Source organism: Bactrocera tryoni, chromosome 1 (genome assembly GCF_016617805.1).
Source record: "Bactrocera tryoni isolate S06 chromosome 1, CSIRO_BtryS06_freeze2, whole genome shotgun sequence".
Taxonomy (NCBI): domain Eukaryota; kingdom Metazoa; phylum Arthropoda; class Insecta; order Diptera; family Tephritidae; genus Bactrocera; species Bactrocera tryoni.
This window is the reverse complement of record NC_052499.1, coordinates 45,509,403-45,533,124: the sequence shown is the minus strand read 5'-3', so window position 1 is coordinate 45,533,124 and position 23,722 is coordinate 45,509,403. Positions and strand designations below refer to the sequence as shown.

General features: G+C 31.9%; 1 protein-coding gene across 5 annotated transcripts in view; it reads left to right on the top strand.

The window, feature by feature from the left end:
* LOC120782751 (serine/arginine repetitive matrix protein 2) overlaps positions 1 to 21,778 on the top strand; it is a 140,796-nt gene extending 119,018 nt beyond the window's left edge. For all 5 annotated transcript variants that reach the window (XM_040115196.1, XM_040115201.1, XM_040115198.1 and 2 more), the window contains 3 exons: positions 13,699 to 17,959; positions 18,028 to 19,254; positions 19,510 to 21,778. In XM_040115196.1, coding sequence (XP_039971130.1) covers positions 13,699 to 17,959; positions 18,028 to 18,082 — 4,316 coding nt within the window. In that variant the 3' untranslated portion in view covers positions 18,083 to 19,254; positions 19,510 to 21,778. The remainder of the gene's footprint in view (positions 1 to 13,698; positions 17,960 to 18,027; positions 19,255 to 19,509) is intronic.
* The last annotated feature ends 1,944 nt before the right edge of the window (positions 21,779 to 23,722 follow it).

The window sequence follows — 23,722 nt, the reverse complement described above, 5'->3', positions numbered from 1 at the left end:
TTAAAAAAAAAAAAAAACAACAACAAAAGCAATTGATTATACAAATATTATATATACATATATCTAAAAGTTTCTGCCTATTTATGGAACAACTTGTAAATTTGCAATGGCCCCGCTACCTTAAATTTGTTTTTTTTTCTTACTTTAATATTTTTAAGTATTAATTGCATTAACCACAAAATTTACGTTTTACAAACACTAACGCTGCAGTTCGTTTATAATATCCCTAGTAAAAATTTATTTGTTTACCAATTTTAATCTATTAAATAGTTTTTTTTTGTTACTGTTGTTTATACACCTGATTGCGCTTTGAAGTTGTTGTAGCAAGACAAAAAGTGCGCGGTTTGAAATTTAAAAATGTTGTCCTTCAGACATTACTTGAAAATGGAGTTACTAAAAAATCGTATTCAAAATAATATATAATCTATATAATTTAATATAAAGGAATTAAATAATTATTATCAATCTATGAATTTTAAATTAATTTTTGTTCAACATAATTAAATTTAAATTGAAGTTAAAATAATTTTTTTAAATTAAAAATCTTTTATATAAATAAGTTCAAAAAATGTATTCTTCAACAAAAAACAATATCTTTTAATCTTATATTCATATTTGGTTTACATAATTTAAAATAAATTAAAATCATTTCTTAATTAAAAAAAGTCTGATAATGCAAAAACATATTTTTTATTGAAAAATATATGTAAAAAAAATTTTATTTTACCAAATTTAAAAAAAAAAACAAAATAAAAATATTCTGTATTTAAAAATTATTTTAAAAAACATATTCTTTATTTAAAATAAAATTTGATTAGTTTCCTTAAATTTTTTTTCGGAAAAAAAAACTGCTTTCTTCTAATTAACGACACCACTTACGTGTGTTCTGAAATTTGTTATTTCAAAAATTATATTTCCGAATGATTTTTTATTCAAAATTTAAAATTTTTAAATTTTTTTTGCAAATAATGGTGAAAATTACTATTTCAAAGACTAATTTTTCGAATGTTTTTTTTATTGAAAATTTTGCAATACTTCGTTTTGAAAATTATGCTGCTTTTTGTAATTTCAAAAACATTTTTTTCGAAAGATTTTTTATTCAAAATTTAAAATTTTTTGATTTTTTTTTAAATAAAAGTAAATTTTCCTTTTTCAAAAATTTATTTTAAAAGTTTTTTTTTCGAAAATTCGAAATATTTCATTGTGAAAATTTTGCTGACATTTGATAATTCAAAAACATTTTTTTCGAAAGATTTTTTATTCAAAATTTAAAATTTTTTGAGGTTTTTTTAAATTACGGTAAATTTTCCAGTTTCAAAAACTAATTTTAAAAGTTTTTTTTTCGAAAATTCGAAATATTTCATTTTGAAAATTTTGCTGACATTTGTTAATTCAAAAACTATTTATTTGAAGACAACATTTCCGGGAAAAAATTAGAATAAATAAATTATATTTTATTTAAATTTTAAAAATTCCACACCAAAATGTTTCAAAAGTTGGCTTAATTAAAGAAATATCTAAAAATAATAATTATCAATTTAAAGTAATTTAGAATTAATATTTGGTCCAAATAATTTAAATAAAATTATACTATGGTACATAGTGAAAACCTAAAAAAAATGTTTTGATATCGCGAAAAAAAAAATATTTTTGAATTTTGATATATTGAAAAATAACAAAATTATGTTACCAATTTACAATCAATAGTAATTTAATATTAGATCATTAAAAACACCTTTTATTAAAGAAAATTAAAATAAAGTATTTTTTGAGTTTAAAATTTCGTATTATGTTTTGGTCAAGTTTATATTGAATAAAAAAATATTTTTATTAAAAAATTGTTATTTTCAATCAGAAAAAAGAAAAGAGTTGGTATTGAATGAAATATTTTATGGTACCAAATTAAAAAAAAAACAAAAATCCATATTTTCAATATAGATCTTCAAAAGAAAAATAATAAAAATTAATAAAATTAATAAATTATAAAATATTAAAAACTTAAAATCAAAATATTTCAAAAGTAAGATTCACCCGTTAAGGGTCAGAGAAATTTTAAAATCAATTTAGACTCAGCTTTGAGTAATTTTTAATTAAATTATTTTAAAAATTTAATAACTTTTTTGCGTAATTGTTGTTTTAATTATTTGAATATTTATTCTAGTTACTTATTGTATGTTGAAACTTAACTCAAAAGGTGTGGAATTTTTAAAATTTAAATAAAATATAATTTATTTATTCTAATTTTTTCCCGGAAATGTTGTCTTCAAAACATAGTTTTTGAATTAACAAATGTTAGCATAATTCTCACAATGAAATATTTCGAATTTTCGAAAAAAAAACTTTTAAAATTAGTTTTTGAAACTGGAAAATTTACCATTATTAAAAAAAAATCAAAAAATTTTAAATTAAAAAAAAAATCTTTCGAAAAAAATGTTTTTGAAATTACAAAAAGCAGCATAATTTTCAAAACGAAGTATTTCAAAATTTTCAATAAAAGAAAACTTTCGAAAAATTAGTCTTTGAAATAGTAATTTTCACCATTATTTGCAAAAGAAAATTTCGAAACCAAATTGCGACTTTTTAAGTAATACGATAAAAATATAATTAAAAACTTGAAAATGTTTAAAAGCGGAAAATTTGCTGTTTTGTGTAACGTTATTCATGCTAAAAAGTTGTTTGTAAAATTTTTCAAAACAATATTTTTAAATTTCGAAATGCTTACCCAAAATACCGACTTAACCACTAAATATAAAAATATTTAGCTAACGTTCTGTAAAAACTTATAAACAAATTAAAAATTGTTTCTATAAATTTTATGTTTGTTCGAAAGTGCGCAATTTGCTAAAAATTATTTTTGAAATCTCAAAACGCAAAACTAATTTTTTATACTTTATATATTTATTGCTATAAATACTTATGCAATGTGCTGTAAAAAGATAGCCACCAAGAATTTATAATTGATACTAACAAAATTATTATTATTTTTTTTAATTTTAACTTTTTATTGAAACATTTTTTGTAAACTTGCTGTTTTTAATACTAAATTACATGAAATTTATAGAAAAATTTATCATCTCATGCATTAAAAGCACAAACAACAACAACAACACAAGCTAATACATATTTTAAACGAAATAGACATATAACAAAACAAATTTCTGAGTTCTGGGCTTTTTTGAAAATTCAATTATATTTATATATATACATATATGTACCTCTATACATATTTTAATGCAGTTTGTTGCTACGCGTACATATACCAAAAACAATTTGCGAAGCATATACATAAATATTAATATTGTTTTTTTTTTTGGAGGCAAATTATTTTGAACTCAAAATTTTTGAATAATCCGAAAACAGCATAAGTCTTTTATCTTCAACTTGTTTCTGTGTCATTGCTTGCCGCATGAAAACTGTCAATGTGGCGTATTAAGTATTTTTGCATAATTTACGAATTGTTAAGCTGAAAATAAATGAGACGAATTGACAATTACATACAATTTGTAATTTGAGCGTAATGAAGCTGGTATATAATGGTTTATATAAAATCAATATTTTAAAACTTAGAAAAAATGTCCAAAACTTTGAATACGACTATTTTGTATGATGTTATTATAATATTAATAATATGATTAATTATGTTCAATACTAATTGTTCAACTTTGTGCATACATAGCTCATACATTTGCTTGAAATTGTGCGTTTTTTCAATTTCAATACATTTTACTAGTTTTTTAAGTTTTTTTTGTACTAAGCGATTGGGTGACAAACGTATATTTTATTTTACCAAGCAAGCTAAATCAATTTATTGCTAATACTAATGCGTGCCATTTACCGTTAGTGAAGTTTTTTCCCCCAAAATAAAATTAAAATGCAAAACAACATAACTAATATAAAAGATACATGAGTTTTCAATAATTTCAATTTTTAATAATTTTAATTTTTCATTATTACCAAAAAAATTTTTTTTTTCTAAATAATAATGATAAATAATTTTATTAACGCCCGCTTTTCCTTTTTCTACTAATTATTTGTTTTGTCATTCTCCTTTTGATTTTATATTTACATTTGTGTTTTTGTTTTTTATTATTGTTTGCAGTGGGTTTGCGTATACCTAAAGCGCATGCGCTACTTAATAGTAAACGCTGCTTACCTAATACAACAACAACTACCACAACTACTACCATAATGCCAAAAACTAAAACCAATATCTGTACTACCACCACAATCAGTACTACCACAATACCACAAAAACCAAACAACCAACAAAAACAACAAACGAAAATTATAACGCAAACAAAAACCAGTAGCGATCCCGGCATTGGCATCGGCAATCTCAGCGGCATCAACAATATTCGTAACATTAAACCATTAATTGAAAAGACGCAATCAGCCACCACCGCCACCATAACGGCATCGGCGTCCAAGCCATCCAACACGAAAGTGTAGCCAACAACATTAACATGCAATAATGAAAATAGAAAAGACAGCAACTACCTAAATTAAACAACCCAACAACACTAACAGCATAGCATTAAACAATTTGGCTTTAAATAATTTTAATAAACTTTTTTTTTATAATTATTACCTTTAATATAATATAAATACATCATATACTCATACATTTTGTAGTATTGAGTGTGTAGAGTGAATTAAAATTTTTGGTTTTAACATTAATTTTTCTTTTTAATAAACAACCTTTTGATAAATGTGGCGTTTTTAACTTGTAAGCTTAACAATTATTTAGATTTCATGAAACATACATACATGCATACATACATACTTACTTACATACAACCAAAAGCTTCCATATATAACTGTAATACTCGCAAAAAGGTTTAAGTGCCCAACTTTGAAAATTATTTGATATAAAATTTTTTAATTTCTTTTTATGTTTCATTCCTTCAATAAATAATATTCCGGCAAGCTCAAAAAGTCACTTAAACCTTTTATTTTTAATCCTCTGCCACCTAATATTTCTTATACAATATTTTATTTTTTTTTTTTGTATCCGCACACATGTACAGGTATTAAGCAATAACAGCGCCATTCGTTAACATTCGACAAGTGGTTAAGTAATTATTATAATTCTTCGATTCATCATAGATAGTGACAAAAAAGTAGAAAGAAATTGTAAATAAAACGCAAATATTTAATTATATTTAATTATTCATCAATACTTACTTTGTCGCCTTCAAAATAATCCCCACCAGATGTAATACCCTCTTCATAAGCACTTTTTAGAATGGCTTTCAGCTTTTGTTTTATATCTTCCATCGACTGAAACCGAGTTCCACGGAGCGGCAATTTCAGTTCGAGAAACAAGAAAAAATCACACTGAGCCACATCTGGTGAATACGGTTGTTGTTCGATGGTATTCATTGTGTTTTTGGCTTTAAATTCGATCACAAACGGGGTTCGCTGCCATGGTGCATTATAATCGTGTAAAATACATAAATTGTTCTTCCACAATTCCGGCCGTATTCGATGAATGTTCTCACGCAAAAGCCTCAATACGGCCAAACAGAACTCCTTATTGACCGTCTGTCTCTACGGAACAAACTCCTGTTGCACCAAACCACGTTTATCGAAAAAAGCAATAAGCAACACCCTGATTTTTGGCGAGATTTTTTGGTTTCATCTCTTTTTTCTCTTGTTGACCTCTTGTTGACCGATGATTGTTGACCTGTTTGCATGTCAAACTCATAAACAAAGCATGTCCAAAGCGACCTGTTCAAAGTACACTTTTTGGAAAAAATTCAGCTTTATCGAGACGAGTTGAGCGAGAACATGTTTCGTACCAAAAATATTCACCAGAATCATTCAAACGGACTCTAGGGAGATCTTTTAAATATCTTCATCAGATGAAGAGGCTGAAGGTTAGCCAGAACGAAACATGTCTTCAACGATTTCTCGACCATCTCTGAAGGCTTTGTACCACTCGTAAGCTTGTTTTTTTGACAAATATATTTTGAATCACCGTAAGCCTTTTGCAACATTCGTAATAAATTCGTACACGAAATTTGGTTAGAAATACAAAATGTGAGAGAAATTCTTTGTTTGATTGTAAAAATCACAACGCACTACTGAAGTGTACCCACTTAGGCAGCTGCTGTAAACAAACTGGTTTCCAGATCGCACTCATGTTTGCTGTAGTAATTAAGACAGTCCAACTTAGCAAAATGTATTGTTTGAAATATCATTTATACTGGGAATTAAATTACAATTTACGGTTGCTTTTTTGTCACAATGTACATAGGTTGTCTTTTATATTTCGGGATTCGAGAACAAAAACAAATTTTAATTCATTGAAAATCGCTTTATTGTTTTTCAAACTATTTGCAATTAAAATCGATACACTTTCGCATTCGTTTGAACTAAAGTTCGAAGAACTTTTGCCAATCTGACAGAGACGTCTCCAAAACAAGCGTTCTAAACGTAGCAAACGCCTCTTTAGGTAATGAAAAACGTTGACCTCTTAGTTTATATTTTACTAACTAGAATAAAAATAAGTCACTCGTTGCCCAGTCACGGTGGATATGACGGTTGGAATGCTTAAAAATGAAATTGTTTCAAACGATGTTTGAGAACTCGGCTCGTCTTGAAATATCCATACATTCAACCTTAAAACCATGTTTCATCATCTGTCACGTTTTCATGGAAATGTTTCGAAGCACCGCTATAGTATTTTTTAACACTTCTCTCGACCCATACACACAAACCTTTTTTGAGTGATAAACAAATTGTGTGGGATCCCACGTGAAAAAAAAGTTTTTTATAGTCAAATATTCAAGCAACATTGATATACATACCTACATATGCTAGTCCCACTATTGCTCATAGCTGTCTCGATATCACGATAGATCACATGACGATCTTGCAATATCAGTTTATGCACAGCAACAATGGTTTCCGGAACTATAACTGATTTTGAAAGACCTTTGAACAAAGACGAAATCCGTCTTGTAGTGATCTACAACTTCGATTTAATTCATCGATAAACCCTGGTTCTTGATGGAGCTTCATCACCAATAATTGAATTAAGTTCTTCGATGATCTGTTACTGAGTTAATCCATGTTAAAAGTTGTAAAAAATAAAATCTCAGAAATTTAATTTAATTTTTTGATTTTTGGTTTCTAAGTATGTATAACATCAAAAATGTTCAAATTTACGACAAAATTGTTTGTTTCCAGATTGCAATACTAGTGTTGCCGAATCCCGAAATAAAAAGGGCAACCTAGGTAATAACTTGGATAGTGACGAATCGAACTAATAGCTAGCTTAGTCAAATTCGTTTTGCACTCTGAAAAATAGGTTTTTAGACATCGCTAAGAAAATCTCTGCAATATGAGCTCTCAATTGTTACGCGAAGGCGTATAATTTTCTAATTATAAGATAAAACAAATCAAATCTCACTTTCGATTGTTTCAAAATATATCGTTTCATAGATTTTGTAGGAAATTAAAAGTTCTACAAAAGGCCACTTACGAGTTTTTCGTAAACCTTACCTTGTAAAAGATATTAATGACTAATTTGATGGTTTACTATTTTAAGGCAAGTTCTTTCTCCTAATGAATTATGTAGCAGATTGGAGAAAAAATAGTTTTGAATTGCAAAACTCATAGTATGGTAGGGAATTCAATGGTCTCATACATTTTTTGATTTGATTTTCGTTTTCATCGAAGAAATTCATCGTCAAATATAAATAGCTATCATAATAAAAAAAATAAAAATAAAAAAAAAAAACAATCCAGTGGATTCAATTCAATACTTCCAGAGGCCAATCATTGGCCACTATGAAACCAAGAATATTGTTTTTAAGTCGCTTTCAGTCTTGTCTGCTGGGGCAGAGTCTTGCTGAAAGGTCCCATGTCATTCATTGTAGAGACCCAATGGCCTGCGTCGAAAGGAGTATTGCTTTACTGCTTTACCACGCCTTTTGAATCATTCAGTTGGTACAGTTTTGTCCCACCTTTAACCCCTTTTTCACAGCAGTAAAGAGGTGTAACCTTTCTAAGTTTATAGCTACACAACACACACTTATTTCCTGATATTTGTTATAAAATAAATGTAGTAGTACCATTTCTATAAATTAAGCAAAAGTTTTATAATTTTATACAAATTATTTTATGATTTATATACATAAATTTACTTATTATTTTCGACATTTATTTTATCTTCAACTAACCATATGACTGCGGCTACAAGGAAAACAAGGAAACTGATTTTTTATTAATTAAAAAAACAAAAAAAATGTAAATTAAATGTTTTACAATTTAAACTTTAAGTTGTGGGCTATATAATGATCTAAGATAGTTGGAAAACAAAACGACTGACTTTGAAAGGAACGTTTCAATTTTTCTTAAAGATAGTTGATTTTTAGCCCGCATAATTGCAGTTTTCATACAATCGAAATGGTGGTAGGTGGTTATTGACAGAAACAGATAGCAGGTATTTTTGCCTTAAGACGTGTGGTTTTCAATGAGACATTATCTTTTTCGAAGTTTGGTCTTTTTGACAGCTGTTAAGGCAGAACCGAGCAACATTGGATCGGTTTCGCACCAGACTTACTAGTGGCTAGTGTGCAAATGCAGAGCTGCCGAAGACACTATTTCTGGAGCATAGTGTCAAAGAAGACCCGACTGTGATCATTCGCCATCGCTCACTTCAATTGGAGCTGCGTCCACTCACTTTATGAAAGATTTTGTGGCAGGGACTTGGTTTGCAGGTTCATAACATCTAAATTGTGCATGAATTGAAGCCAAACGAACGTCAAGCATATCGCGTGTTCGGTAATGCGTTTAAAACGATATGGCCACCGATCGCTATTTCTACAAGAAAATTTCTTTCGGCGATAAAGTTAACTTTTCACATTTCTGTTTCCTGCTTCAATTTAAAAAAAGCAACTTTGAAATAATTAGATATATGTATTTGTTTTTTCTTGTGGCCTCAGCTAAATCAGTGATTGATTTTTTTCTTTACTTTAATGTAATTAATTTATTATTTTCTACCTTTTTTGCAGTGAATATTTGAACTAAAATCTTAAAAAGCGCAAAGCGTTAATATTTTACCAATCAATACTATGCAGTTGAAAATAACCTAAAAATATACTTGCAAAAAAAATCTTCCACAACACAAACACATTTGCGATATATGTATAAATCTTTTATTTTTTGTATGTATGTATGTAATTGATTTAGTATTGTTACAAAATTGTAAACCCGAGAAAAAGACGCAGGCGCTCATTAATCAGCATGTTTTAAAGCAAATGACAGCACAATCAAGCATACATTTATATTACATGCATCAAGCAATAAATTCGAAATAAATCAAGCATGCCTTAAAATGCTTACACCTACACATAGACGCTTGTAATTCCACACAAGCAACGTTGAAGCAGCTACCAGCGAGTTGTTGAAGAGGCGATGCTCTTACACATATTTCCTCCATCCTTTTGCTAATATTATATAATTATGCCTTAAACAATCTAATTGAGTATAAAAAAATAAATAACTGTAATTGTATATTATACAAAAAAAAAAAATAATAACAGAAACAATCAAACAAAAGACATAACAAACAGAATAATATAATACTTTATATACCATATACCTAATATGCTTTATTTTTATATATATTTTTTATATTATCTAGTATGTGTGTTTTAAACAAGCAAAAAACAATAAAATTGTAAAACTAATATTAAAAGAAAAAAAAAAAAACAATTTGTTAATTATAAATATTCAACTTTTTGTTTTACTTTAATTTTATTTAAACATTTCATTGCAATGAATTTTTTTTAATTTCAATATTATTATTTTATTTCAATATTTTTTTTAAATTAAAATTTTTTTATTTGAATTTTTTTAAATTATTTTCACTTTAATTAAAACAAAAAACTCATATTTTTCAATTATTATAATTTTTTTTAAATCTTGTTATTCCTTTCATTAATTAAAATTTTGTGTAATTAGTTTTTTTTATTATTTTTACTCTAATTTCATTTTTTTAATTATAATAATAATTATTTTAATTTTATTTTTCATTTCTTTAATTAAATTTTTATTTTTTAATTTCAATATTGTTTTATATTATTTTTAAAAATTTCATATCGTTTAAAATTATTATTATTTTTTTAAATTTTATTATTCATTTCTAAGCAATATTCAAAGAAAAAAAAAACAATTTGCTAATTATAAATTTTATTTATTGAAACATTATTTAAATTTTAAATTTCGTTTTATTAAATTTCTTTTCTCAGATTTTAATTTTTTATTGTTTAATTTTTAATTTGTTTTTTTAATTATTAAAACAAAAAAAATTAATTTATTAATTATTAATATTTTTCTTTTAGTTTTATTATTATTTTTTTTAATTATTCATTTAATTAAAGTTTAATTTTTCAATGTTGCTAAGGAGAGTATTATAGTTTTGTTCACATAACGGTTGTTTGTAAGTCCTAAAACTAAAAGAGTCAGATATAGCGTTATATATACCAAAGTGATCAAGGTGACGAGTAGAGTCGAAATCCGGATGTCTGTCTGTCCGTCCGTGCAAGCTGTAACTTGAGTAAAAATTGAGATATCATCTTGGTACACGTATTCCTTGGCTTCATAAGAAGGTTAAGTGGGAAGATGGGCAAAATCGGCCCACTGCCACGCCCACAAAATGGCGAAAACCGAAAACTTATAAAGTATCATAACTAAGTCATAAACAAAGATATTAAAGTGAAATTTGGCACAAAGGATCGCATTAGGGAGGGGCAAATTTGGACGTAATTTTTTTGGAAAAGTGGGCGTGGGCCCGCCCCCCACTAAGTTTTTTGTCATATCTCGGAAACTACTATAGCTATGTCAACCAAATTCTATAGAGTCGTTTCCTTCAGGCATTTCCATATACAGTTCAAAAATGGAAGAAATCGGATAATAACCACGCTCACCTCCCATACAAAGGTTATGTTGAAAATCACTAAAAGTGCGTTAACCGACTAACAAAAAACGTCAGAAACACTAAATTTTACGGAAGAAATGGCAGAAGGAAGCTGCACCCAGGATTTTTTTTTTTAAATTGAAAATAGACGTGGCGTCGCCCACTTATGGACCAAAAACCATATCTCAGGAACTACTCCACCGATTTCAATGAAATTCGGTATATAAAATTTTCTTAACACCCTGATGACATGTAAGAAATATGGGTGAAATCGGTTCACAAACACGCCTTCTTCCAATATAACGCTATTTTGAATTCCATCCGATGCCTTCTCTGTATAATATGTACATTAGGAACCAATGATGATAGAGGAATAAAACTTTACAAAAATACGGTATTTGAAAAATATTTAAATGACGTATAATGAAATCTCGATTATCACTTTATCATGCGAGAGTATAAAATGTTCGGTGACACCCGAACTTAGCCCTTCCTTAATTGTTTCATTTTAATTTTACTACGCATTTTAAAGTAATATTAATGAAAAAAAATATACATAATTAAATATTTATCTTTTCGTTTTATTTTAATAGATTTTTTCTTGCATTTTTATTGATATTTTTTAAGGTTTTTTCAATTCGATTTTTTATTATTTTTAATTTATTTTTTTTTGCATATGATTTTTTTTTTTTGTAATTTTTATTACTTATTTTTATTTGTTTTTATTAATTCGTATCTTTTTTACATTTTTTTTCTAATTTTGTTTTTATTTTATATTCGTTATTAGGCTATGCTCATGCCTTTATTTGTACTTTTACCTTTATTAATCTTTAACACTTGTTGGCCCAAGCATGTGTTTGAAGCCCCAAACCCAATTCCTGCACTCGCTTCCCGTTCCTGCAATTTGTGTTTTGCAACTGAATATGTATGTATAGCTGTTAACAGTGTGAGTTTTTGTTGTTCCGTTGTTGCTATGTGACCTTGAAGTGTTAATGCGTTGCTGCAAGAGCCATAAATATACTGAGCTTTCTGATTTTAAAAGACATTCTTTTGGTTGCATTGCTTGGCAAAGAAGTTTTAATATTCCCAGCAAGCCGAGAATGTTGGTTCCATATGGCAATGTGTGTCGCAAATCTGAGAAAAAAGGTAAGTTTAATATTATAACGCAATCGGTGTAAGTTCTTCGAAATTGAGTTAAATTAGGTAGGTTAGGTTAGACTGGTAAGCCAATAAGCCACGCTTGGGCTAGTTTTGGTCCTTTGCGATACCATAAGGAGTTCAGTTACTAGGTCCATGAGAAGTAGTTATCCATATCCTAAGGATGCCTCCGCTTAACTTGAATTTCGACAGACTCTGCGGCCGCACTATCGATACATCTTCCAGTGTATCATATAAGTGCACCAAAAATGCAAAATTATTTTTATGTTTGCCAACTCTAAACATTTCCTGCAGTCTTCTCGATCTGTCAGTCCTATCCTGCGTGCGTGTGTCGACACCAGACAGCGACCAGTTAGTGTTCCCATCATGTTCCTGCAGTCTCTTCTATCGAGTGCCAATTGGAATTTGGTATACCGTTTTATACATGACTTTTACAGTTTTACGCTCAGATATCTCGTTCCTTCGGGTTTTGATTTTGTTTAACGTACTTCTGTCCAGATGGTTGTATAAACAGTGCATGAGTTTTCCAATGTTGATTACTTTTTGGGTGTTTTCTGTACACCATTCTTGGCAATCTCGTCCAATATTTCATTGCTCTCGATGCCTTTGTGACATCGCATCCAATAGAACTTAAGTTGCTTGCTTCTGTCGCCACTTTTCACTGCTGCCCTGCTTTCCAAGATAATTCTGACCGATATACAATACGTGGCAGCTGCCTTGATCTTTGCATGGCTGTCTACGTAGATGTTGATCTGGCGCAGATTGATATCTCAAAAATTGGTGTAGTACTAGTTCGCTTAACAGATAGCGGGATGGCCAAATAGACGATAATCTCTTATATATAAGTACATACTTTAAGGACTTCCGGCGTTGTCTTCTGCGTGTTCACCCTTTTCAGAGTATGAAAATAAGCTCATTTAAAATCAGAAGAGAATAACATGAGAGAGAGAGAGAGAGAAAGTGAGAAAAAAGGGATATAAAATCTAGCAGAAACTGGGAAGAAATGAGTAATGAGTGCAAATGAGTTTGTTTTCAAAACATTTCTGAAAAATGAAACTAACAGGACAATGTAACTAAATCTGGACTGTGAAGCTAATTATTTTCAAGCAATCCCCTAAATTTCCATAACGAAGTTGTTCGCCTCAAAAATTTCTATAGTTTTAACATATAGTCAATCTCTTATGCCTAAACACAGTTTCAAGGTATGTAAATGCACTAAACTTATACCTCGGACATATAAGCGAAGCGATATATTGAAAATAAAAATGAAACCAATTCGTCTACTGAATAGGTGTACATATACACCCTCCGAACCCCAAGAACAGAATAAGATTGCAAGCTCAGTTCGCGTATGAATTATTTTACTCTAATTTTAACTTTATGCCTGAGGTTAATATAAATATATTATTCAATACATGAAACAAGCAAGTGAAGAAGAATCAGACAACAATTGTCGTTCCTTGTTAAGCTAACCGGTAAGTACATTTTGAGCTTCTTTTGCAATCAGTTTTAAGTATCCAGATACCAATTTTACATCGAATCAAATGAAGTCTTCTTAGTGTTTATCCGTCGCGCCTTTTTGCCTTTTAACGCATTCATTTATATTTCAGGTACAAAGGGGGCAACCAAAATTGGCCGTCCGGCCACTATCGCCGAACCTAGTAGCACAGTTGACGGTCAGGCAACGCCAGCCCTAGCCACGGATGAGCCACTCGATTTGGCTGACTTAGATCTCTCGCGTCTACGTTTGAGCAAGAAGGATCTAGAAACATTATCCAGCATCACACCCGGTCTACCGAAATGCTTCCAAGAGCAACTACTGGCCAAATTGCCGCCAACACAGGCGCGCAAATTGTCACGCACGTTGAGTATGCAAGGCGGTACACAAACCGCGCCGGTTAGAATTTATAAGCGCAGTCAGAGCGGCGGACGTGGTGTGTTACACACCGGTGCTGGACAGGATCTTAAAGAAAACGTCGCGGAGGAGACCGCTAGCAGCAGCACAACGAGCAAACGTAGCACAGATAGCAGCGAACGTCGGCACTATGATCCCGTATATCGACGGAGTCTCAGTCGTACGCGTTACGATTACGAATCGAGTATCCCTTCGTCAAGCGATGTGGTGTCGAAAAGCCGCAGCAGCAGTGTTTGTCGCGATGATTATGGTAAATCGATGTGCTCTACCTATACAACTGACATCAATGATCGCTACAAATACTACTCACCATATTTTAATAAAACGGCGCCTAAAGATTCGTCTACCGAAAGCGGTTCCGTATCGCCACAAAAACGTTATAGCACTTTAGGTATACCACGTGAAACAGTCGGTTCTGCGCAAGGGCGTCCACCAAGTGGTTGTTTATCGCCGCCTATTATATCAGCAGACGGTGGTAGCAGCTCATTGCGTAGACGCTCTTCACAGAAACGTATCTCACGATTTTTGCGACCAGACTTTTTCGACGAACCTCTCGATGAGAATCCATTTCAACGTGAAAAGAAACAGCGTGAACGTGAAACTCAAAGTGTGTTGCGTGAAATACGAGAAAGATCACGTGAGCCTAGTAGAGAGCGCTGCAATTACACCAGTTTTGATGCGGAAGACGCAATGTCGCGTAAAAATAGCTTACCCAATGCGGAAAGCTCGGGTATACCACTGAAAACGGAACCGAAACATGTGCGTAATAAAAGCATGGAAATCTATTCAGAATATCAGCCGGCTAGCAGTTCATCCCAGGAAACAATTAGGCATAACCGACGTAGTTTGTCCCGTCCACGTGAGATCACTGAAGAGTTACGTAAGAATGAGCTGGCTGATAAGATTTTGGAAGAGTTACAATTACTGTCAGCTACACGAACGCAGCAAGATCAACAGCAGCAGCAGCTAAGATCGGCGCTGCCCAGAGAGATTTCGGTAGAGCGCTCTTCGGAGACGACCACAAAGTCGGTAGTCGAGGGGCCAGGCAGTCGTGCGGAAATTGAAGAGAAAGAGTCTTCATCTACAATAAAGAAAATTAAAAAAATAAAACCTAAAGATAAGTTCAATACAACGGAATCTAGTACAGATGCGGATGCGACCGTCACTACATCTGTAGTGAAGAAAGTGAAAAAGATTGTGAGAAAGACTGAAACTACAAAGACGACACTAAACGAAGCTGCCACCGCTAACTCGAGTACAATAGAGGATAATACTCTCACACCAGCAGAAATAGAGCAGTCTAGAAGAGAATCTAAGCTTAAGCGACCTAAGTCGTATCCAACCAAAGAACCGAGTACTTTGACACCCAAGTTACCTAATAAGCCAAGTACTATACCAGAAATGACTGCAGATTCAACTTTAGAGGCGTCCAACTCCCAGGCTACGCGTGAAAGCCGACTGATACGACCCAAGAGTTATCCAGCATCTAAGTTAACACCCCCGAAAGAATCGAGAAAAGTTACGCGTAGCGGCGCCGCAATACCAACAATAGCCGAAGGCAGGGTGAGAAACTCAACCCCACCACTAGCTGTTGAAGAGAAATTCGAGCCACAGACGCCAATATCACGAGGCACTGTAGAAACTTCATCTTCGAGTGACATTAAACCAACCACAGTTAAGAAAATCGTGAAAGTTTCTAAAAAATCTAAGTTAGCACAACCACTGCCAGTCACACCTACAACTCCGACGCCAGCAACAACGTCCACAACGACTACGCCAGCGGAAAATTCTAAGGAGTCAAGTCCCGTCGTTAAAGAAAAATCTCCGGAAAAGAAGCCGAGTAAAGGCCTGCTCTATGCTATTGGACAGAAATTTGAAAAACTACGCGATTCTGCTATGAGCAAGGAAAAGAAAAGCGCAACCTCCAGTCCCGCTTCTTCGGCAAACGGTGCGGTGGTAAAGAAAAAGTCGCCAGATAGTTCCTCACCAGACAAAGTAAAGGATAAATCCACGTTACTTAAAAAAAAGAAATCTCTAGATGGCACTTATACAAAGACTGCCGTTGAAAATAATACAACCACTGGTATGGAAGGTGAAATGAAGGAAAAACCAGCAAAGTCGGATAAGCGCTCGAGAATTGACGCAGTAATCCGTTCATTACGTGAGCGCTCCGTACCACGGTCACGTCCTGCAACCGAAACAAACTACATCAAACGCGCCGTCAGCGTGGAGGACATGCCGGGAACGTTTAATAAGAATGCAGTTAACCGCGTATTAGGTCTCTTTAAGCGCAATGATAAGGAAGCAAATGGCGCAGAACGGCGAGTACAAAGCACGCGTTCTACTAGCAATATTGAACGTCAGATACGCGAAACATCGCCGTCGCCAATCTACCAGAATACGGGCGAGTGTCATCGTTCCAGTAGCATTTCAGCCGCCATTGCCGCCAACTTAGGCTCCGGACGGAAACCAGAGATCACTGCCACATGTAGCTGTGAAATTGCACCGGCGCCTAGAGTTAACACAGAAGAAAAGCAATGCGCCGAATGTTTACAGGACGCCGTAGCGCTACAGAAGTCCAAGAGCAGCCGCGATGAGAAAGATGTCGTACTGCCGAGCAAGGAAATGACGCAGAGCAATAAGGACAAACGCAAGGGACTCATGTTGGACCTTACCAAATTAGATAAAAGTGATAACAATACTACAACGAATCGCAACAACATAAAAACGACCTACATGAACGGTAATGGCATCTACTCGAATCTGCCACCTTACCCTGGTGCCGTGAACAGTTCGTCAAATAACAGCTCCAGCCAGCAATCCATGGATAATGCCACTAATAATAATAACTCGTATATGACTAATAACAATTCATCAATGCAGACCTCGCAAACATCAGGTTATCGCACCTCGTCCACACACGAGATAAATCGCAATCACTTACTAACCCCATCTACTGAGAACATTGCCAATTACTCATCCGACTCGCGCAGTTATCAAGATGATTGTGCCTCAACTTCGACGTTCCTATCGCCAACTGAAGAGCCCGAGCTCTACTTCGATAACTGGTCTGTGTGTTCGGAAGATAACTACATGCTACACGCTTCACCTTCGCCAACTGTATCGCGTCTCTCACGTGCATCGCAGCTCTCATCACCCACACGTGGTGAAAGCTCCGATCCAAATGAGAGCGTAATTGATCGCATCAAACGTCGTAGTTTCTATTGCCGCTTTAACGATAAGAAACCTAAGCGCACGAGTAGCATTGTCGGACCGAGTGCAGTGCGCGACTACTATCGTGAGCAACAGGCCGCCGTAAAAGCGCGTTCTAGCACTAAAGTAAACTCCAATGAACGCGCCAAATCACCAGACATTACACAAGAGTTCTTCAGACCGTTGAAGTTAAGTCCGGTTGGCACTGAATTGAAACCACCCATTTACAAAGCGCCGCTCGACTATGCCACCAACATCACAAAACCGCGTAAGAGCCTCAACGATATACGGCCTACTACATCACCATCATTGATCAGCAAACGCTATGGCTCCACTGCCGACAGCGATTATATGTCATTAAATAGCGGCGTGCCAATACGCTATAAGTCATCTGCCAGTTCAAGTCCTTACGAGAGCAAAGGCTCTTCGGCGACTGGTGGATTGAGTTTGGGTGTAGGCACCGGCATTGGCGCTGGTACAGGCGTCGGCAGTACCTACTACAATACCTACAGCCCGAAACGACGTTCCTCATATACATTCAATGGCACTCTGCCCAGCGGTGCTACACTCACCAATTCCACTTTGGACGGTTACGCGACGGTGGGTCGGCGACCTATACGCGCCTACGATCATCGCACCATGTCACTGCTCGATCCTACAACCACTCCTCCGTCGACCGGTGTCAGTAGTTTCAGACGAGAAGCACGCACGCCAGTACGGGACTACACTTCAAGCATTTCGAGGTAAGTTGTCGCACTTACCTAAAATTTTGAGACGGCATCAATTTTCTTAATTTTCTAACATCTTTTAGATCGAGTTCACGTTATCGAACCTCGTCGGCCACACGCAGTCCAACAAACATTTGATGTACAACACCGCAGAATGGCTTCTGTATCTTCTGCTATTACTCGAAACGGAATCGTGGCAGCAGCACGCATACCGCTTCGTCGTCGGCGTCCTCAAGGGCTAGTGGCGACAAGAAACTGCAGGAATGCACAACGCGCATTAGAAATAAGTTTTAATTCTACTACGACAAGTAGTGTTTACTAAGAAACTAATTTAATTACCAAATATACATACAGTATGTAGGTATGTAACATATATGGTAGCGTACACTTACTTAAGTCTGATTCACACCGATTGATAGATGTGTATATAGGTCCACATGGAGGTACAAATGTAGACAGCGTTTACACATGGTTCATGAGAGTTAAGGAAAGCTATTATAATTGGACCCTTTTTGGAGTAAATATAGTTAGGGTAGAATTTGAAAATGTGGCGAGTTGAAGACTTTGATAAACCAGTTCAGCTGGACGAGAAAAGGAATTGTAAAGTGATGTAAATAGGCCAATATGTGCAGCTGTTAATTTAAGGTTTTTCTTTGGCATTTTTCGGGGCTTTAATCTGAAGCAATATATGAAGCTTAATGGTATCGAGGGTATAGTGATTAAAGGTTGTGTTTGCTGAGTTACTGAGTTACTGAACGTTGTCTTCTTAAATACGAAGCTGCATCAAAGCGTTCTGAAATAACACATTAATACGCACGACATGTTTCACTAAAAGTGTGAATCGAACATTGTTCTCAATTAATATATTAATGAACTCGTATTTCCATGAATGCAGGTTCGTGGTTTTGCATCATTTGGAGAGAGCGGGCTGCTAAGGTTTTCTCATATGTACTACACTTTAACTCATTTAGTTCTGTTTATCTTAGACCACTCTACAATAATGGTTATCATATTGGGTTAATTGATTGACTAATTTTCAAGCTTTGCTTAATTGAGAAAGTAATGGAGCTCCATCTACTAAATAAACCTAAAAGATTTTATCATTAATTGATTCGAAATTTTAGTTTATTTTCAACGAAATATTATTGATCATAATCGAATAAAATGTAATTGTCTCAATTGACAGGAAATTAACATGTAATTGAGCTTAATTTACTAAGTAAATATTAAAATATTTATCAATTTTTTATGTTTTCGAGAAAATACTATTGATTATATACGGTTAAAAAAGCAATTGTCTCAATTAGCAGGTAATTGAGCTCTATTTACAAAATAAATAATAAAATATTTATTTTTAACCGATTCCGAATTTTCAAGAAAATACTATTGGTTATATTGCATCAAAATATAATTGTCTTAATTAACAATCAATTGAGCTCAATTTAATAAATAAATATAAAAATATTTATCATCAGTTGATTTAAAATTTTGGAATATTTTCAAAAAAATACTATTGATCATAATCGAATAAAATGTAATTGTCTCAATTGATAGGTAATTAGCAGGTAATTGGGCTCCATTTACAAAATAATGATACCATATTTTCGTCTATTTTCAAGAACATACTATTGATTATAATGGATCAAAATATTATTGTCTCAATTAGCAATCAATTGAGCTCAATTTAATAAATAAATATTAAAATATTTATCGTCAGTTGATTTAAAATTTTGGAATATTTTCAAAAAAATACTATTGATTATAAGCGATTAAAAACAGAACTGTCTCTATTAACTTTATCGAATAAAAAGTTTATTGCCCACATCGAAATATACATAATTTTAGGACTATCCGCAATTTGAGAGCCTCGCCCAGCGTAGAAATTGGCAAGACGGTCTCGAAAAGTATGTTTTCTTAGAAGTTGGTGTATAACAGACGAAGTTAGGTAAGATTATAGTAACAAATGAGTGGAAAAAGTCGATTGCCGTTAGAAATATTTTAAATAATTAAACTTCAAAATAAGAAAAGTGTAAAAAACATATTATCTACCCTAAAAATCTCATTATTAGGCTCCAAAAATATTAATTTTGGTTTGCTTATCAGTTGAGAGAATTTATCTGGCTGATGATCGAAAGTTCAATAAAAGCTCCCAGTTAGTAGTACAAATAATGGAATCAGTGAGTTGCCAAAACAATTGTCATTATTTTGTCTCACCGCATTGAGCTTCCAGCAAAGAGTTATGCAACCGCAAAGATTTCGGTGTGAATCATACATTTAGAAATCTTTAGAGAATTTAAGTAGTAACGAAAGCGATTAATAACAATATTTATTAAATTAATAGACTAATTATGATTACGATATGAATTATAAGCAGCTACATACTATATTAATAATGACTGACTTAAAAGAACAATAATACAATTTGAATTGAAATATCAAAAGCTTTTTGGTTTTTATTATCTCATAGAACCTTTAAAATGTGCCTTTTTTATTTGGAAAATAATTTCAGTGTTTAAACAACTATGAATTATTAAATAAAAGTTATGTAATGTTGAAGAACTTAGCATAAATATTGTTAGAGTCTTGCATGATTTCAAGAAAGAGAGAGAGATAGCGAGAGAGAGCTTTTACTTATACCTAAGGGCTTGAAATGTCAGAAAAGAGTGTGCATTTATGAAAGTATTGTACTTGAAACATGCTTTTAAAATGTGTAAGCGCCTCACAAAGATTTCAGTAAAAAATGAAAAGTTTTCGATAAAAAGTAGTAAGAACATTGACAAAAACGTGAAAGCTAAATAAATAAAACATATTTCGATGCTTGTAAATAATGAAAGCTTGCATTGATTTATTTCAATTACTCAACAAAAATGTACCTTTCGCAAACTGGTGCCAAACGTTTTATAATAAACGGAAACTTTCGAAAAATTCAAGTTGGAGGTTTCGTTAATAATTTCATTATTCTTTCCGCTGTTGATGAAACAAACTACCTATTTGACTATTGAAAATTTAAAAATTGTGAAAGCGCTGAAAGCTTCAAAAAATAGTGAAAGCTTTTAAGTAACTAATCAAAGTAATATTTTGATGGTTTTAATTTCTAATTACCACTTGTAAACTCTTAAAATATAGCAAAAGCTTTAAATGAAAAGCTTAAATTTTTAAAAATTGTGAATGCTCTTTAGTTAGCAACGAAATTAATATTTTTGGTTTTATTCATTTCTAATTACCACTTGCATGAAATGACTGCAAAAATATCGTAATAAAATGAAGCGTACGGTAGAAAAGAGTAGAACTGAAATACATGTTTAATATAAAGGTACATTAAGTGACTAATTTCGCTGCCAAAAACATGCATGAAAGCACTTAAAAGTTAAAGAAACTGCAATAATATCTTTTTTCTACACTTTTTAAGTTTTACAAGAGCTTTTGAAATACCAAAGTAAAAAAGAGTACATAGTTTTGTGAAAAGAGTTGATATCTCGCAAAATGTCAGAAAAAAATCTATAATACTTTAACTTTTATAAAAGCTTTCGAAATCTCATGAAAACTCTGCAAAAATAGCAATAATATCTTCTTTTATATCCTTTTTAAGCTTTAGAAGAGCTTTCAAATACCGAAACAAAATAGGTACTACAGTTTTTGAGAAGAGGTGAAAGCTCGCACAAAATTAGAAAGAAACTTTTAACTATCACGTTAAGATTTGATTTCATATATTTTAATTTAATATCTCCTTTTATACCCTTTTTAAGTAACCACGGTAAAAAAGGGTTTATATTTTTGTGAAAAGAGATGAGAGCTTGCAGAAATTCAGAAAAAAATGTATGAACATTTTGTTATGATTTGATTTTAGTAAAAAATAAAAGCTTTTGAAATCTCACGAAAGCTTTCCAAAATAGCAAAAAATTGCTGTAATTCTTTTATTTCAGTGAAAATACATATGCCTTTAGTTTTCGAAAAAAAGCTTCCATAATCCAACGTGTGAAAGCTCTTAAAAAGTCACACATGTCTTGCTGAATCACTTAATTTTTAAAAGGAATATACACTTCAGTTACCTGCAGGATTAGTTTAAAAATATCTTGTTAAATACTACTTCGAAGAAGCATTGGTGTTTTGGTCCCTTTCGAAATTAGAAACTTTCACATATGTACATACTATCGAATACGAAATATAGTTTGACTAATTTTATGTAAACCAATTTCTCACCTGTGACACTGTCATCAGAACTTTTATTTTTCATAACGAGAAACAGTGGTTGCACAGCCATAACCGGACAAAAGTGGGCGTAAATGGAATTTTTCGTGAATTAAGAAAAGAACTGATTTTTTAGAACGAGCACAAACACAAAAGTTATAAAAAAACTATAATCCCAAAAGTAAATAAAAACACAAAACGAAATAAATGTGTATGTTTGTAAACCTGCACTCAAATTTAGTTAAGAAACTTAATAAAAAAATTATTTTCAAAATTAGAAAATTGTTAAATCATAGAAATGTTAATGTTATTATATCTCATACCGTAAATTAGCGAAACATATTGGTAGACGGATACACTGTTAGTGTAATTGTGTAAGACTTGTATGTGGTGTGAATAACCCCTTTGGTGACAGCGAATACGCATAGCGAATTTTCGAAACGAATGCAACAAATACGTATGAACTCAAAACAGGCTGATAGACTTTAACAATGGAATTGTAGGGAAATTTATTAGATTTGAACTGTCTGCGTACTTAATGGCACAGCATGAATGAAACACGTAGCTACTTGTTTAGCGAAAATGTAGTTAAGCGTAGATATAACAATTAAATAAGTTGAAAGTATAAAACATTAAAAAAAAAAATTAAAAAAAAACAATCAAAAAAATTAAACAGTTTAAGAAATAGTTAATTGAATATGTAATCAACAATAGAAGATGCATGGATTTGAAGAGTTAACTAGAATTCAAGATTAAACATTTGCCAAGTTCATGGAATCAAAACCAAAAATTAATAAAAACAAAAAAATTAAATAAAAATAAATAAATTTAAATATAAATAAAAAAATATAATATTTAAATATAAAAAACAAAAAATAAATAAAAATAAAATTATATTTACTTAGTAATAAAAATCTACAAAAAATGCGCGCAGTTGTTTATTTGAATTACAAAAACATCTACTATTTACCCATAGTGCATATTGTTTAGAGAATTTTTCAATAAAAAACTTTTATTTATTCTCCAGTAAATAAATAAGAATGAAGCGAATGGCGAAACACAATAACAAACATTTTTGTTTTTTGTGGGAAAAAAACTCTTTAGAACCAATTTCAAACTGTTGAAATTAGCAACGTAAGCAATGTAAACACACAATAGAAATAAATAATTTCATAAATAAATAACAACTAAAATTACAGAATTAAATACTTTTGTAATTAGCAGTTATATTGAAAAGCACCACTGCTTTTAACCGCAAAAGAATAGGTACTTATTAAAACATTTAGAAAATCTGTATGAGCAAATGTACTATTTGACTTCCATATATACATACATACACAGAACTGTTGCGTTATTTCTCATTTATGGAAATACGAGTACAAGAAGCAATTATTTAATAAAAAAAATAAATAAATTTTTGTTACTTTCATTTGAATTTTTTTGTTTCAATACAAAGAAAATACTATATTGGATAGTCGAAAAAGTCTTTTCGTATTTCGGCAATAAATGTCGTTGCAGTGGTATATGTCCAGTGCTACCAATCACATTGTGTCATACCATATAGTGTTGGAAAGGTGTGTTTTTAAGCTT